This window comes from Rhinopithecus bieti, unplaced genomic scaffold, assembly GCF_001698545.2.
Source record: "Rhinopithecus bieti isolate Rb0 unplaced genomic scaffold, ASM169854v2 scaffold_35856, whole genome shotgun sequence".
Lineage (NCBI taxonomy): Eukaryota > Metazoa > Chordata > Mammalia > Primates > Cercopithecidae > Rhinopithecus > Rhinopithecus bieti.
Genome location: NW_016815820.1, coordinates 1,226,660 through 1,243,090, shown reverse-complemented (window position 1 = coordinate 1,243,090; position 16,431 = coordinate 1,226,660). Strand labels below are relative to the sequence as shown.

Here is a 16,431-nt window from a genome sequence, read left to right as displayed (position 1 = left end):
TTGCCCACGTGGCCTTCTCCCCTTCTTCACCTGGAGAACCCTGGTCATCGTTCCCAGACTCAGATTAGGTCACCTCTTCTGCTGGCCTCCGTGACTGCCCCCTCAGCCCTGAGCCTGAGCTGCTGTGCTCCCTGCTTCCCCCTCCCGGGGCACTTCCTTCCAGTGTCTTTTTTCCTTGCCTGCCTTCCCTTATGCTGGGCACTTCTGGAGGGCAGGAGCTGGGGGTCTCCTGGCACCAACAATCTGTAAATGTATGTTGAATAAATAGCAAGTTGTTTGAAGTGGGGCTTGGGGAGTCTGAACCCGGACCCACCTCCCTCCCTATCCCCAGGCTCCTGGCTGGTGCCCCCCGGGAGCTCGCTGTGCCCGATGGCTACACCAACCGGACTGGTGCTGTGTACCTGTGCCCACTCACTGCCCACAAGGACGACTGTGAGCGGATGAACATCACAGTGAAAAGTGAGGGGAAGAGGCTGGGGAGGGGTGCCAGGTCAGAGGTCTGGCAGAGGGGTACCGCAGAGAGAATGGCCTGGAGGAGATAGAAGGCTTGCTCGCACAGCTTCTAGTCACTTCTTGTCCAGCTGGGAAGAGGGTGCCCTAGAGGAGAGTGGGGCTGGATGGGATTGGTGGAGCTTAGAATAATGACGAGCTGGAGAAGGGGAATTGGGAGGGCTGTCCTGTGGGTGGAGGGCCCAAGCAGGACCCACCCCTGCCCTCTGGAGGCTTTGGGCACTGAAATATGGGTGAGGTGCTCTGGTTCATGATCCCTCTGGTGCCCACAGGTGACCCTGGCCATCACATTATTGAGGACATGTGGCTTGGAGTGACTGTGGCCAGCCAGGGCCCTGCAGGCAGAGTCCTGGTAAGTGAGTGCTCAGTGTCGGCTCTTCCACCTCTCCCTGGCTCTCTCCTCATCTCCCAGAGCTGGCAGAAAAGAAGAGGGCAGCAGGGGGGTCCACGGCGTGTGTGTGCTGGGGCCTGCACACATGTCCCTTCCTGTGGCTGAGCATCCCTCGCTCCCTGCACTCCTGGGGAGGGAGTGAGTATCCTGTGCTCTCCCAGAGCCAGGCACGGCCTGAGTTCTCTGACTCATCCACTTCCTCCCAATGCCCACACTGGGTGCTCAGCCTTCGTGGGAACAAGCCAAGGGAGCTGAGGGAACTGAGAGGAGGAGAAAGGGCAGAGAGGGCCCCAGGCGGCTCAGCACTGGCTGGCGCTCCTTCCTCGGAGGCTGACTGCCGGAAGAGGCGCAGCCCTGCTGACCCTGGCTCACCCAGCTCTGGTCTGGGGGCTAATCAAATGTTCACCTTCTGCCTACATTCTACAGTGCCAGCCCCTGAGTTCTCCATTTCTGAGTCCCAGATAGAACATTCCCCCCACCGCCCCATTTTTTTTCTCTCTCTGTCTCTTTATGTTGTTGTTATATTCAGAAAGGATTTTATTAGTTCACACACAGAAGAGTTCTGGTTAAGGCTTGCCTTGCTCCTAGTGCTAATATGATGCCACCAGGATGTGATGTATCTCAGGCACTTAACTCTGTGTTCTTCGTGTTGCCTCCATTCTTTGATAGGCAGTCTTTTCGTGGTGCATGAATGCAACAGCTTCAGCTTTATCTTCTTTGACCTTCAAGTTCTATAGTCCTGGTAGATATCTGATTACAACTCATTAGCTCTGACTATTTCAGGTGCTCTTCTCTGAAACAATTACTGTGGCCAAGAGAATGCAATACTTATGCTTTCTTCAGACATGAATTATCAGTATCCAGATAGGCACATAAACTCAGTCTTAGAATGTGCTTCTTTGATGTCAGGTTTTTCTCTTGCCTTGATAGTTTCACATGGCTGGGGAAGCCTATCACGGTGGAAGGCAAGGAGGAGCAAGTCCCATCTTATGCTGATGGCAGCAGGCAAAGAGAGAATGAGGCTCTCTCTCTCTTTCTCTCTCTTTTCTTTTCTTTCTTCTTTCTTTCAAGATAGAAGACTCTCAACTGGGTGCGTTGGTTCACACCTGTAATCCCAGCACTTTGGGAGGCTGAGGCTGGTGGATCACGAGGTCAGGAGTTCGAGACCAGCCTGGCCAACATGGCGAAACCCTGTCTCTACTAAAAATATAAAAAATAAACCGGGGGCGGTGGTGCCCACCTGTTGTCCCAGTTACTCGGGAGGCTGAGGCAGGAGAATTGCTTGAACCTGGGAGGTAGAGGTTGCAGTGAGCCAAGATCACACCACTGCACTCCAACCTGGGTGACAGAGCAAGACTCCATCTAAAAAAAAAAAAAAGAAGAAGATTTCATCTCTCAACCAGGCTGGAGTGTAGTGGTGTCATCTCAGCTCACTGCAGCCTTGACTTCCCAGACTCAAGTGACCCTCCAGCCTTAGCCTCCCAGGCTAATTTTTTAAGTTTTTATAGGGACAGGGTCTGACTGTGTTGCCCAGGCTGGTCTCAAACTCCTGGGCTCAAGTGATCCTCCCGCCTTGGCCTCCCAAAGTGCTAGTGCTAGGATTTCAGGCGTGAGCTACCATACCTGGCCCTACTTTTTCCTCCCTCCCCCCCTCCCTCCCTCCCTCCCTTCTTCCTTTCTTCTTTCTTTCTCTTTCTTTCTTTCCTTTCTTTCTTTCTTTCTTTCTTTTTTTTTTTTTTTTACTTTTATAGATGAGGTCTGGCCCTGTTACCCAGGCTGGAGTGCAGTGGCATGATCATAGCTCACTGTAGCCTTGAACTCCTGAGCTCAAGTGATCCTCCTGCCTCGGCCTCCCAGGTAGCTGGGATTATAGGCAAGAGCAACAATGCCTGGCTTTTTTCTCATTTTAAAAATTGATGTGGCCAGGCTAGGTGGCTCATTCCTTTGGAATGAGGCAGGAGGATCGTTTGAGCCTAGGAGTTTGAGACCAACCTGGGCAACATGGCAAAATTCCGTCTCTACAAAAATATATATAAATTAGCCCGGCATGGTGGTGTGCACCTGTAGTCCCAGCTAGCTGAGAGACTGAGGTGGGAGGATCACTTGAACCCCGGAGAGAGAGGTTGGAGTGAGCTGAGACCATGCCACTGCACTCCAGCCTGGGTGACAAAGTCAGACCCTGTCTTAAAAAAACAAAACAAACAAACAAAAAATGGAAAAAATTGATGTAATGTTTACATACAGTGAAATGTACAGATTTTAAACTTCAATGAATTTTTACAAATGTATATACCTGTGTAACCAAAAATATATCTTAAAATCACTCTAGAAGGTGCCCTTGTAACCCCTTCTAATCATTTGCCACGCCACAAGCCATTGCTGCTGTGATTTCTGTCGCCTTTGAACACTGTTAAAGCTCCAGGTGGCATCAGTTCACTGAAATGCTTTTTTGACACCCCTGTTATGGATGGCTGTGGTCTAGGAGCCCATTTAAAGTGATTCTGCACCCTGGATCCTTTAGCAGTTATTTACACCGTTCATCCAACAAATATTTGGTGAGCCTCTACTGTGTACCAAACACTGTGCTACTCCTAGAAGCTTAGCAGTGACTAAGACAGGCTCAGGCATCGTGCTGGTGGAGCTCACAGCTAGAAGGGACCACAGAAAGCAAGTAAAGAAGAACCAGGGCCTACTTTTGGACTTTGCCTGCCTCCAGGCTGTTTTAAGTCACCCTATTCTGGCCCATCAGTTTGCCCAGTAAATATATACTGAGCAGCTAAAGTGCACTCAGAAGCTGTGCATAGATTCTCCCCTCTGTGAAGCAGCACAGCATGTGCTTAAGAGCTCAGATTTTGGAAGCAGACAGGCTTGGTTTGAATATTCTCTGCTTCTCTCTAGGTATGAGATCTTAGGCAGGTTAACTGAGCTCTCTGTGCCTCAGTTTATCTAAAATGGGGAAAATAATCATTCCTACACCATAGGCTCACTAGCAGGCTTAACACTTAATATGTGAGGAGCTTAGAATTGTGCCTGGCATATAGGAAGCACTCAGGAATTGTTAGCTGCTGCTATTATTATTACTGTCATTGTAATTATCATTTTAATAATGGTCCTTTCATTAAGAGGACAGGGTCATCTGAAGATGGCAGAGCAGTAAGTTCCTTAATCTCTCTGTTACTAACCCCTTCTAGACCAAGAGCCTGAACCCCACAGTCTCTCATCCTTCCCTGCTTTCCCTTTGCTGAGATCTGTAAGCCACTCTCAAATCCACACTTTACAGCTTTCCAAAAAGTGTTCCTGACCCTCAGAGCAGATTTCTAAATTCTGGAAAGGAGATGCAGGTTTAAGTATCACTGGGAGAAGAAGGAGAAGCCAGGAGATCTCCTTTGACTCCTGTTCAGCAAAGCCAGAGGCTTACAGGGTAAAAGAGACAGCTGACCCGGGTCCCTGTGCCTGACTGAGGCTGCCTGTGTTTGGGGGGTCCCCAGGTCTGTGCCCACCGCTATACACAGGTGCTATGGTCGGGGTCAGAAGACCAGCGGCGCATGGTGGGCAAGTGCTATGTGCGAGGCAATGACCTAGAGCTGGACCCCAGTGATGACTGGCAGACCTACCACAACGAGATGTGCAACAGCAACACTGACTACCTGGAGACGGGCATGTGCCAGCTGGGCACCAGCGGTGGCTTCACCCAGAACACTGTGTACTTTGGTGCCCCCGGTGCCTACAACTGGAAAGGTGGGGACCATGGGGCCATGGGGGAAGAAAGGAAGAGCAGAGACCACCCACCCCCAGTTAGCCACTGGGACAGCTGGCCTAGACCATCCACACTAGAAACATGACCTCATACCAATATCAGCCACCACCATGACTTCTACTGTTTTAAAGCACTTACTATGTGCCAGGGGCCTTATACCTATTATGTCAATCAATCTTTTTCTTTTCTTTTTTGACATAGGGTCTCACTATGTCACCAAGGCTGGAGTGCAGTGGCATACTCATGGCTCACTATAGCCTCGACCTCCCCAGGCTCAGGTGATCCTCCCACCTCAGCTTCTTGAGGAGCTATGACCACAGGCATGTGCCACTACATCTGGCTAATTTCTGTATTTTTTGTAGAGATGGGGTTTCACCGTGTTGCTCAGGCTAGTCTCCAACTCCTGGGCTTAAGCAATCCACCCTCCTTGGCCTCCCAAAGTGCTGGGGTTATGGGCATGAGCCACCACGCCCAGCCTCAATCATTTTTAAAATACTCTTATGAGGCAAATATTATTATATCCATTTTACAAAAACAAAAACTAAGACTTAGAGAAGTAAATTGCCCAAGGCCAACAAAGTTATGAAACCTGGATTGGAATACAGGTCCGCCTGATTTCTGTTTAACCATTTACAAACTAATTCTAAAAATAAAACATGCTCCTGGTAGAACCACTACATAGTACAGTAGGATTTGGTAAAAATAAAGTGTAAAAGTGTTCTTCTTCCCCCACCCTTCTTTCTGTTCCCTAATGTTAATGGTATATTGCGGGTCCGTCTAGATTTATTTTAGAATAATAGGTATTGCCAGGTGCAGTGGCTCACACCTGTAATCTCAACACTTTGGAAAACTGAGGTGGGGATCACTTGAGCTCAGGAGTTCAAGACTAACCTGGGCAACATAGGGAGACCCCGTCTCTACAAAAAATTAAAAAATTAGCCAGGCATGGTGGCACACGCCTATGGTCCCAGCTACTCGGGAGGCTGAGGTGGGAGGATTGCTTGGGCCCAGGAGGTTGAGGCTGCAGTGAGCTGCGATTGTGCCACTCTCCTCCAGCCTGAGCAGCAGAGCAAGACTTTATCTCAAAAAACTAAATAAATAAATATCACTACTTTCTCTCTTTCACTTATCCAAAGTCATGGGCACTTTTTCATGTTGATATATGTAGGACCATCATTTTAGAGGGTGCAGAGTATCTTCTTGTAAAAGACGATGTTTGTAAAAGATACCACACATGGTCTCACAGTGGGTGTCTGACTGCTTACACTCCCTCCATCTCTTTGCTTCCCTCCATCACACAGGTTGTAGCAATAGTGACCCCTTTTCCCTTACTGAACCTTTGTTGTTGCAGAATCAGCAGGCAGAGGAGCCTTGAATCTCCTCTTGACCAACAGGTAGCCCCAGGCATAGTCACAGCTCTGGGCACACCGAAGGCTGAGGCCTCTGCCCCCTCTTCTGCTCCTGCCTCCCACCCCCTGGTCATGTCACACTTTGGCAGGGTCACAGATACTCTCCAGCAGCAGCCCTGGATGCCGGGTCTAGCTAGGCAGCCCGAGTTTGGGATCAGGACCAGAAAGAGATAATGGTGTGGAGTCTGACCTCAGTGTCTAGAGAGTGGGGAAAGCCATCTAGCTTCTAATATCCAGGCGCCTGAATGATTAAGTTCTAGCCATGGCTGTAACAACCAGCTCCCCATGGGATTATGAGCAGGTCAACTTCCTTCCCGAGTCTCACTTTTCTCATCTGCAAAACAGGGGTCATAATTTCACCTCAAAGAATTGTTAAAATAGGCCAGGTGCAGTGGCTCACACCTGTAATCCCAGCACTTTGGGAGGCTGAGGCAGACAGATTACTTGAGGCCAAGAGTTCGAGACCAGCCTGACCAACATGGTGAAGCACTGTCTCTACTAAAAATACAAAAATTAGCCAGGCATGGTGGCACACGCCTGTAATCCCAGCTACTCAGAAGGCTGAGGTAGGAGAATCACTTGAATCTGGGAAGCTGAGGTTGCAGTGAGCCAAGATCACGCCACTGCACTCCAGCCTGGGCAACAAGAGCGAGACTCTGTCTCAAAAAAAAAAAAAAGAGGAAAAAATAATTGTTAAAGAGGATGTGATTTATAAATGGCAAAGTGCTCACCAATAAAAGGGGTTATTATTATCCTTGTTGGGTGGGGGTGGGGGTGGGCTGGACATGGTAGAGGAAACCAGTGGTGACTTATACTCCCTACTCTCCCTCCCTCAATCCCTGTGAAGGAAACAGCTACATGATTCAGCGTAAGGAGTGGGACTTATCTGAGTATAGTTACAAGGACCCAGAGGACCAAGGAAACCTCTATATTGGTGAGTACAGTAGTGGTAGCCCATCGAGTGATAGAGGGGAAGGGGGCTTAGTCCATGGTGGAAAGGTGAGGCCAGAGTGCAGTTGTGACTAATGGCATTTAGTTAAACTATCACATGCAGATTGACCAGCACCTGTATGCCAGGCCCTGTTCCAAGCTCTCAAGATGCAAAGTTCTTACCTTTAGGATACTCACAGTCCAGTGTCCAGGCAGAACCAGGGCTGGGATGGGGCATGGCTGCTGGCCATCTGGAGTCTACTTACTTGCCCTACTTGGAATAGTGGGACAGAACATCATGGTGGGGGGCAAAGGAGGGGATAGGGAGATGGGTCCAGAGTAGAAAGAGACAAAGTTGACTGGGACCTTGGTTGAACATCTTCCCTCTATCCCAGGGTACACGGTGCAGGTAGGCAGCGCCATCCTGCACCCCAAAAACATCACCATTGTGACAGGTGCCCCACGGCACCGACATATGGGTGCGGTCTTCTTGCTGAGCCAGGAGGCAGGCGGAGACCTGCGGAGGAGGCAGGTGCTGGAGGGCTCGCAGGTGGGCGCCTATTTTGGCAGCGCCATTGCCCTGGCAGACCTGAACAACGATGGGTGAGAATCTAGGGACATCCTCTGGGGCCAGGGAGAGCGATGGGTGGGGGAAGGCTTACCTAAGCCAGGTCAGGGGAGTGGAGGATTTGCAGTTGTGCAGCTGTCTGCATGTTGTTTGCAGGGGTTTGCAATCAGGCTTTATGGGAGTCTGGGCATTTGCACATGGCATTTGTGGGACCCCTGCATTTGCTTGTTTCTGCTTGGGATTTGTATGCTTCAGTGGATGTGGGTTGTTTGGGTTTGATCTGTGCCTGCATGGCATCTCCATGACATATGTCTTCTATTTGGGGAGTCATATTGGCATCTCCATGTCCTTCCCATGCACATGTCCTTCCCACCCATGACCTGTGGCCAGAAGAGCCATTTGCAGAGCCCTGTGCCCTGGCACAGTCACGCCTATCAAACAAGAGCTATGCTGCATATTGGAGGCTGACCTCACACTCCCATTTCCCTCTCCTTCTCTCCTGTGCAGGTGGCAGGACCTCCTGGTGGGCGCCCCCTACTACTTTGAGAGGAAAGAGGAGGTAGGGGGTGCTGTCTATGTCTTCATGAACCAGGCAGGAACCTCCTTCCCTGCTCACCCCTCACTCCTTCTTCATGGCCACAGTGGCTCCGCCTTCGGCTTATCCGTGGCCAGCATTGGTGACATCAACCAGGATGGATTTCAGGGTATAAGCCAGCACCCCTCACCCAGCACCCCTGCTGACTGAGTGCCAGCTACACACCAGGCTTGACAGGGCCCACAGATGAGACAGGATGGGGCCGGACCTGGGGAGCTCGCAGCAGTACTAGAGAGAGGATGTGCAGGTGTGCAGAGGGAGCAACAGAGGCAAGCTCAGTGGGCCTCCTGGAGGAGCTTGCATGCTGCTGTGCAGCCAAGGCTGGGCTGAGAGTGCACAGTAGAGAACTGATGGGATACAACACAGGCATGGAAACTGGCCTGGTGTGCCCAAATCTGCGGGTGTGGAGTGTTCACATCAGAGAGGAGGCTGAAGAGGGAGTGAGAGTGGATGCTTTGAAAGCCAGGCAGAGTATCTTAGGGATTTATATTTGGGTAATGGTGATGGTGGGGTGGTGGGGCATCCAGAGAAAGTTTTAGGGCAGGGATGTGATATAGTAACTTTGTACCCTGAAGGATGATTCTGGAAGGGGTATGGGATGAGTGGGTGCAGGGGTGGAGCAAGGCTAGGGGAGTGAAGATCAAGAATGTAATATCTCAGGTGGAGGATGATAAGGAATGGGACAAGGTGGGAGCCTTGGATATAGGGGTCCTCATAAGTGTTCTGCAGGACTTGGGAACCCATCGGACCTGGGGTATCAGGGACAGGGGCAGACCCAGGGCTGGAGTCAGTGCCATAGGGGCACCTGGCTTATCTGAAAGTCACTTCGCTGATAACCTCAGTTTCCCAGGACATAGCTGAGAATGAAGAGGAAGGCAAAGGAGCCTCTGAAGACCCAAAGTAGGTGCCAGAAAGTTCAGTCAACAGAGGCCAAGCGTGCACTGTGGAAGTCCTTTGGTTTCTGCCTGGGACCTGCTTCCGCTCTCTTTACAGGGCTTACTAACAAGCGTGGCTTGCTGATTCCCTAGGCCTTATCCGATCCAAAGCTGCAAACTGGGAAGAGTTCAGTTTAAGAAGATAACCCAACACTTGGGGTTTATTTGTGGAGATAATGATTAGAATGTTAAAAGCCTTGACACTTTCAGTGATGTTCGCTGTAGTGTTATGGTTAAAATCCCAGCCCCTGCTGTGAGACAGGCCTGGGCTCAAATTTCCTCTTCTCTAAACTTATTGGTTGTGCAACCCTGGGTTTTTGGAGTGTCTCCTCATCTATAAAGTAGGGGGACAATAGTATCCACCCCACAGCACTCTCATGAAAATTAAATGAATAGCTGGGTATGGTGGTGTGTGCCTGTCCCAGCTACTCAGGAGGCTGAGGTGGGAGGATCACTTGAGTCCAGGAGGTTGAGGCTGCAGTGAGCTATGACTGTGCCACTGCACTCCAACCTGGGTTACAGAGAGAGACACTGTCTTTAAACACACACATGCGCGCGCGCACACACGCACACACTGAATGCTTGACAACTATCTGGTAGAGTCACCTCCCATCTCCTGAACCTACTTTCCCACCCATGATAGGAAGAAGCTGGGCTTCAGATGGTCCCAGTGTTCATCCTGAACTGCAGAGCTCTGCTCTGTCCCTGATGCTCTGAGCATTGCCCATCCATCAATCAGGCCAAAATCAATTCTGTGCTGGGCTCCATGGCCTGGAGCACAGAGTTCAGGAGACATGGGGCCCAGAGTACCTGGGTGACCCTGTCTTGCCTTTTCTTCTGCAGATATTGCTGTGGGAGCTCCATTTGAAGGCTTGGGCAAAGTGTACATCTATCACAGTAGCTCTAAGGGGCTCCCCAGACAGCCCCAGCAGGTACAGAGAGACGGGGATGGGTCTGCTGCCCCCACCAGCTGAGATGGGTCTTCCTTGCTTTCCTTCACTGACCCCTTCCCTGTAGCCCCCTGGGCCCTGCTTCCCAGAGCCTGCCCCCACCACTTTCCCCTGCCCCCAGGTAATCCACGGAGAGAAGCTGGGACTGCCTGGCTTGGCCACCTTCGGCTATTCCCTCAGTGGGCAGATGGATGTGGATGAGAACTTCTACCCAGACCTTCTAGTGGGAAGCCTGTCAGACCACATTGTGCTGCTGCGGTGAGCCAGGAGGCCAGTGAATAAGGGTCTTTCTCTTCCTCATCTTTGTCTGCACGGATTCCCATCTCTGTCCATGTTTGTGCCAGCAACTTGGAAGCCTGGGCCCCAACTCTGGCCTGGGGCAGGCAGGAGGCACTGATATCTGTCTGGCTCTGTTGTCTCTGCAGGGCCCGGCCCGTCATCAACATCGTCCACAAGACCTTGGTGGCCAGGCCCGCTGTGCTGGACCCTGCACTTTGCACGGCCACCTCCTGGTGAGATTGCTCTGCCCACCCATTCGTCATTTATTTATAGGCAGGCCAGGAGGGGCCCCAGCTCCCAAACCCCTCCCCTGGCCTCCTGACATCCCACCTTTAGAAATGTGATTCTTGGGGCCAGCATTTGCCCTCTCTACCCAACCTCATTAAAAAGCAAAATTCCTTGCAAGAGGTAATGAATGAATTAGGGGGCAGTAGAGTATAGTGGTTCAAGGTGGGAGCTCTGGACGGCCTGGTTCAAATGCCAGCTATGCCAGTGCACGGGTGGGGATGGGTTCTGGGAAGGGGGATGCATTTAAGTGCATGGATATGGAGGAGAGTCTCCTCAGGCGAATTATTAATCCCTCTTAGGCTCCGATTTCTTGCTTGTAGAACAGAATTGATAATAACTGATTCACAGGGTTGTTGTGATAATTAAATGAGATAATATACAAAAAGTCCTTAGCACAGCACTGTGTATACCCTAAGTGCTGAAAAACACATTAGTTGCTAGGAAAGTGACAGTAATGATGGCAATGACATCAAGGTCTTTATGTGAATGAGGATTTTGGATCATAAGGCAAAGGCAGACAGAGCAGGGAAATGGGATGGGTGGTACAAGGAGACCTGGACTGGGGATTGGTAGACCTGGGTTCAAGACTGGGATGGGCCACCTGCTGACTGAGGACTTTTGACAAGTCCTTCTGGGCCCTGGGCCTCAGTTTCCCCATTAGTGACCTCTAACCCTGTTTTCTTTGGCTCTAAGGGGAGTGGAAGGGAAGGGGCCAGGGATACCACAGACCTGCTTTGTGGACTCCCCAGTTTTGTCCCTGCCTCTCTCCAGAAGGGCCTCGGTTTCCTTTTGCCTAGTACAGAGGTGAGAGCTAGGGCCTGGACGTGTGTCCCACTGTGACCCGCCCTCCTGTACATCCCTCCAACAGTGTGCAAGTGGAGCTGTGCTTTGCTTACAACCAGAGTGCCGGGAACCCCAACTACAGGCGAAACATCAGTGAGTGCTGGGGTGCAGCGTAAAAGGGGTACACTCCCCTGGCCCCTTGCTGACCACCCTGTCTACCTGTAGCCCTGGCCTACACTCTGGAGGCCGACAGGGACCGCCGCCCGCCCCGGCTCCGCTTCGCTGGCAGTGAGTCTGCTGTCTTCCACGGCTTCTTCTCCATGCCCGAGATGCGCTGCCAGAAGCTGGAGCTGCTCCTGATGGTGAGGGAGGAGCAAGGGGCAGGATGAGGGCTCCCAGGTCCCTGGAGGAGATGGCCAGTGTCTCCCTAGATCAAGGGTGAGGGACGGGGGTCTCCCCAGAGACAGCGATTGGGGATGTCGGTTTGGAAGGCTATCAGTCTGTAGGAGTACAGTGTACAGCACCCACACATGAGGAGAGATGGAGACCCTTGGGGTGGGGATGGGGCCAAAGGGCTTATTACCTCCAAGAAAAGTGAGGGGTGTGGGAGCTCTTGGCTCAACCCACCTCTGGGAAAAGGGGTCCCTGAGTAGGGAGCAAGCTCAGTCCGTCTCTGGGACATCAGGGTGGAAGGGGACAGCTCAACCTGGGGACCCTGTGGATGGGGAGGTGAAGGGACCTTTGAGGAGGAAAAGCCCTGTCTCTCCTCTTGGAGGGTCAGGATGGTAGGAAGTCGCAATTTGGCGACTGGACTAGAGGGAGTTCAGCCTAACTGTCAGGTTTTCAGGGTGGTGGGGGGTCCAGCTCTTCTCTGGGGTTCAGGGTGGTGTGAGGATTCAGCTGGGGCAGGGAGCAGTGCAGGGCCGGGTTCAGCTCACCCTCTCTCCCCAGGACAACCTCCGTGACAAACTCCGGCCCATCATCATCTCCATGAACTACTCTTTACCTTTGCGGATGCCCGATCGCCCCCGGCTGGGGCTGAGGTCCCTGGACGCCTACCCGATCCTTAACCAGGCACAGGCTCTGGAGAACCACACTGAGGTGGGTGGGGCTGGGGCCTGGCCTGGAAGACCACGGGCCAGGAGGGCGGCGGGGCGAGAGGGCACTGGGGTGGTACGACCCTCACACCTCTGGCCACCCCAGGTCCAGTTCCAGAAGGAGTGCGGCCCCGACAACAAGTGTGAGAGCAACTTGCAGATGCGGGCAGCCTTCGTGTCTGAGCAGCAGCAGAAGCTGAGCAGGTGGCCGCGGGCCGCGGGCTGCGCTAATTAGCCAAGGGTGGGGCGGGGCCTCATTGACTGGCAGGGTGGGGGCGGGGCCTCATGGCACCACGAGCCTGAGGGACAGCGCTTTAGCGGGATCAGGTGGAATGGTCAGAAACGGGGCTTTCTCCTCTAGGTGCGACTAGAGGGCGGGGCCTGGCTATCCCAAGATGGGCTTTTCTCACCTAGGAGACCCCAGGAATGGGGCCTAGTTGATCCACGAGGGCCCTGGGGGCGGAGCTCTTGGCTGAGTCCTGGGCTCCTACTCTTAGGCTCCAGTACAGCAGAGACGTCCGGAAACTGCTCCTGAGCATCAACGTGACGAACACCCGGACCTCGGAGCACACCGGAGAGGACGCCCACGAGGCACTGCTCACCCTGGTGGTGCCTCCCGCCCTGCTGCTGTCCTCAGTGCGCCCCGTGAGTGCCCGCCGGCCGGCCCAGAGCCCAAGCAAGGCTCCCTGCGTCTTTGCATCCCCATATGCGTGTCCTGTGCAGGTGTTGTCGTCTGCCACGTGCCCCCCTCCTCTGGGCTGGGCCTTCTTGGGGGACTTAGCGTCTCTGCTGCTTGGAGAACCCGTCTCTGAAGCTCTAGGGCTTCTGACCCTGCACCACGGAGGAGGGAGGACAAGCCCTGCTTTGACCCGACCCTGACCTTATTCGCCTTCTTTCCTCAGCCTGGGGCCTGCCAAGCTAATGAGACCATCTTTTGCGAGCTGGGGAACCCCTTCAAACGGAACCAGAGGGTGAGCACTGGCCACATCCTCCCAGTTCTCCTGGGTCCCAGGCTGCTCCTCTGATGAGCTCCTTGTCCTTCTAGCCTCTGCCTGCCTGCTTTCTGGGCTCCCTCGAAGCGGAGAGCCACAGTGCAGGAGGGGAGACCCAGTAGAGGGTGAGAAGAAGCCCAGAAACTAAGACAAACGGGGCTGCTAGGGAGCTGTGCACAAAGCTAGAGCAGGTGGAGGGGAGGAAACCAGTCTGACCAAGCACCAACTGTGTGCCAGCCCCTGAGCCCAACACTGTGCTTCTTTGATAGGATATAATTCTCACAGCCTTCTGAGGAGGCAGATGCTCTTTTACAGAAGTGGAAACACACACTTAGAAAGTTTCAGTTACCTGCTCAAGGTTGTGTAGCTCAAAAATAGCAGAGATGTGACCCAACGGACAAAAAAGGAAAGGGAGACAGAGGCGAGGTGGAGAGGTGGAGACCCCTTGCCCAGAACAGGAGGAGGAGGAGAAGGCCAGAAAGCCAACTAGAATAGTGTGCAGCCCCTCCTTCCCCATGACATCACCCCCGCTAGGCCTCAAATGCCACTCTCTGCCTCCCTGACCCTTGTGGTAGATGGAGCTGCTCATCGCCTTTGAGGTCATCGGGGTGACCCTGCACACAAGGGACCTTCAGGTGCAGCTGCAGCTCTCCACGTGAGTGACCTCGAGAAGCCAGTCTGGGTTGGGGCTGAGGTATCCTGGATCACCTTCCTACCCCCTGCATTTCTTCCGAAGGTCAAGTCACCAGGACAACCTCTGGCCCATGACCCTCACTCTGCTGGTGGACTATACACTCCAGACCTCGCTTAGCATGTGGGTACCGCTCTCCACCACCCCCACCCCAGCCTGCTGTGCCTGAGCTGGGGTTCCCTATCCCCAAGGTATCTCCCAAGCTCCTCTGACCCCTCCCTTGGCCCAGTGTCCTCAGGCCTCCACTTCCCCTGGGTCATCCTTTCCTTAACAACAACAATCACTGTCATTATTATTACTATTACTGTTCCACTTGTAAAGCGGGCAGAAGTGGAGGAATCAGCAACCCCAGGGCTAAGGTGTTGTCTCTGCCATTTTATAAGAGCTCATTGTGCTAAGGATTTTATATACATCATCTCAATGACTTCTCACAGCAGCCCTGTGATACAACAGCTATGATTAAGTCCATTTTACAGATGAAGAGACTGAGGCTCAGAGAGGATAAATAGCTTGCTTGAGTCCATAAAGCTGGTAAATGCAGAGCTGGGGTTTCTACTGAGATGGCTGATGTTGGAGGGGCTACAGTTAACCAGCTTTGTTGCCCACCACCTCTGCTGGGGCCCTGGTCTCCTGTCCCCTGTGACTCCAGCATCCTTCCTACCCCTAGGGTAAATCACCGGCTACAAAGCTTCTTTGGGGGGACAGTGATGGGCGAGTCTGGCATGAAAACTGTGGAGGATGTTGGAAGCCCCCTCAAGTATGAATTCCAGGTAAGGGGCTCGCCAGGGTCCTGGGCTGGGGACTTCTAGGAAGGATGATTTTTATTTTTTCTGGGGTCTGAAGGTGGGAGGGTTGGGGCTTGGTAAGATGGAGGTGGTTTTCCAGGAAATAATGATTATGACACATCTTTTGCCCACAGGTGGGCCCAATGGGGGAGGGGCTGGTGGGCCTGGGGACCCTGGTCCTAGGTCTGGAATGGCCCTATGAAGTCAGCAATGGCAAGTGGCTGCTGTATCCCACGGAGATCACCATCCATGGCAATGGGTCCTGGCCCTGCCGACCACCTGGAGACCTTGTCAACCCTCTCAACCTCACTCTTACTGTAAGGACACTATCAGGGATATTTCATTTGCATCTTATTTGCTTGCTACAGGGCAGAAGAGCTAGTGTCTTCCCCTCCCTCCTCTCATACCTCTTTGGCAACCTGTCTCTCCCACCCTTTCCCCTCCGGCAACCCTGCTCCCAATTCTTCCTCTGCCCTGCCAGCAAATCTCCTATTTCCTCTCCAGGACCCTGGGGACAGGCTGTCATCCCCACAGCGCAGGCGGCGACAGCTGGATCCAGGAGGAGGCCAGGGTCCCCCACCTGTCACTCTGGCTGCTGCCAAAAAAGCCAAGTCTGAGACTGTGCTGGTGAGTGGCCAGGGCGAGATTGGAGGGGATTGCACCCACCCCATCACAGGGTGCCTGGGCACCAGGGTCACACAAAGCAAGGGAGACCTCAGTGTGATGAGGTGATGAGGTCCCTGCTCTTGGGAGCTTCCAGACAGAGCAGGGAGCCTCATCTCCTGCCCTCAGAGGGTTCCCCACTCTGATGGGGGAGCATCGAAGACAAGGGACCAAAGGAGGAGACACTGGCTCTGCTCCAAGGAGCCCCAGCCTGTTGGGGGCAATAGAGCTGCTCAGAGCCTTGGTTGGCAGGAGGCAGTGTCGGGCAGGGCATGGTGGGTGGTGCGTGTGCCCTCTGCAGGAAGGGAGAGGAGAGCTGGCCTGGCAAGCCGGTTGAAGCCTAGCTGGGTGGAAAGTGGGAGGGAGATGGTGTCCCAGAGGCAGGGAGCTGGCTGGGAAGCAGGTGTAGGAGGTTAGGCCCTGTTTACACGAGCAGGGGTCAGATTCCATGTTATCCATGTGCCTGGCATTATATGAGCTTGGCCCAAACAGTGTGTCTGAAATGCATAACTGTGAGGTGGCGGGGGGGTGTGCATGAGTGAAAGGATGTCAGACCCCTTTGGGTCACCCAGGGGTGAGACAAAGCCTGGGAGGGGCAGGAGGTAAGAAGTAAGGCACGAAGAATCTGGAGACCCGGACTATGTCACATTTCGTGTTCCCTGCCCGCCTCAGACCTGTGCCACAGGGCGTGCCCGCTGTGTGTGGCTGGAGTGCCCCATCCCTGATGCCCCCATTGTCACCAACGTGACTGTGAAGGCACGAGTGTGGAACAGCACCTTCATCGAGGTCAGTGCCTGGGTCTGAAGGT

At 53.1% G+C, this 16,431-nt stretch overlaps 1 protein-coding gene across 3 annotated transcripts in view; it reads left to right on the top strand.

Annotated features, from left to right (window-relative positions):
- ITGA3 (integrin subunit alpha 3) overlaps positions 1-16,431 on the top strand; it is a 34,037-nt gene that overhangs the window by 7,782 nt on the left and 9,824 nt on the right. For all 3 annotated transcript variants that reach the window (XM_017853905.1, XM_017853908.1, XM_017853906.1), the window contains exons 2-22: positions 332-459; positions 783-862; positions 4,390-4,639; positions 6,915-7,001; positions 7,393-7,600; positions 8,073-8,269; positions 9,939-10,027; positions 10,167-10,303; positions 10,471-10,557; positions 11,481-11,548; positions 11,621-11,757; positions 12,347-12,496; positions 12,599-12,696; positions 12,990-13,137; positions 13,395-13,463; positions 14,060-14,139; positions 14,221-14,298; positions 14,843-14,945; positions 15,095-15,277; positions 15,465-15,587; positions 16,296-16,409. In XM_017853905.1, the coding sequence (XP_017709394.1) occupies positions 332-459; positions 783-862; positions 4,390-4,639; positions 6,915-7,001; positions 7,393-7,600; positions 8,073-8,269; positions 9,939-10,027; positions 10,167-10,303; positions 10,471-10,557; positions 11,481-11,548; positions 11,621-11,757; positions 12,347-12,496; positions 12,599-12,696; positions 12,990-13,137; positions 13,395-13,463; positions 14,060-14,139; positions 14,221-14,298; positions 14,843-14,945; positions 15,095-15,277; positions 15,465-15,587; positions 16,296-16,409 (2,614 nt within the window). The remainder of the gene's footprint in view (positions 1-331; positions 460-782; positions 863-4,389; positions 4,640-6,914; positions 7,002-7,392; positions 7,601-8,072; positions 8,270-9,938; positions 10,028-10,166; positions 10,304-10,470; positions 10,558-11,480; positions 11,549-11,620; positions 11,758-12,346; positions 12,497-12,598; positions 12,697-12,989; positions 13,138-13,394; positions 13,464-14,059; positions 14,140-14,220; positions 14,299-14,842; positions 14,946-15,094; positions 15,278-15,464; positions 15,588-16,295; positions 16,410-16,431) is intronic.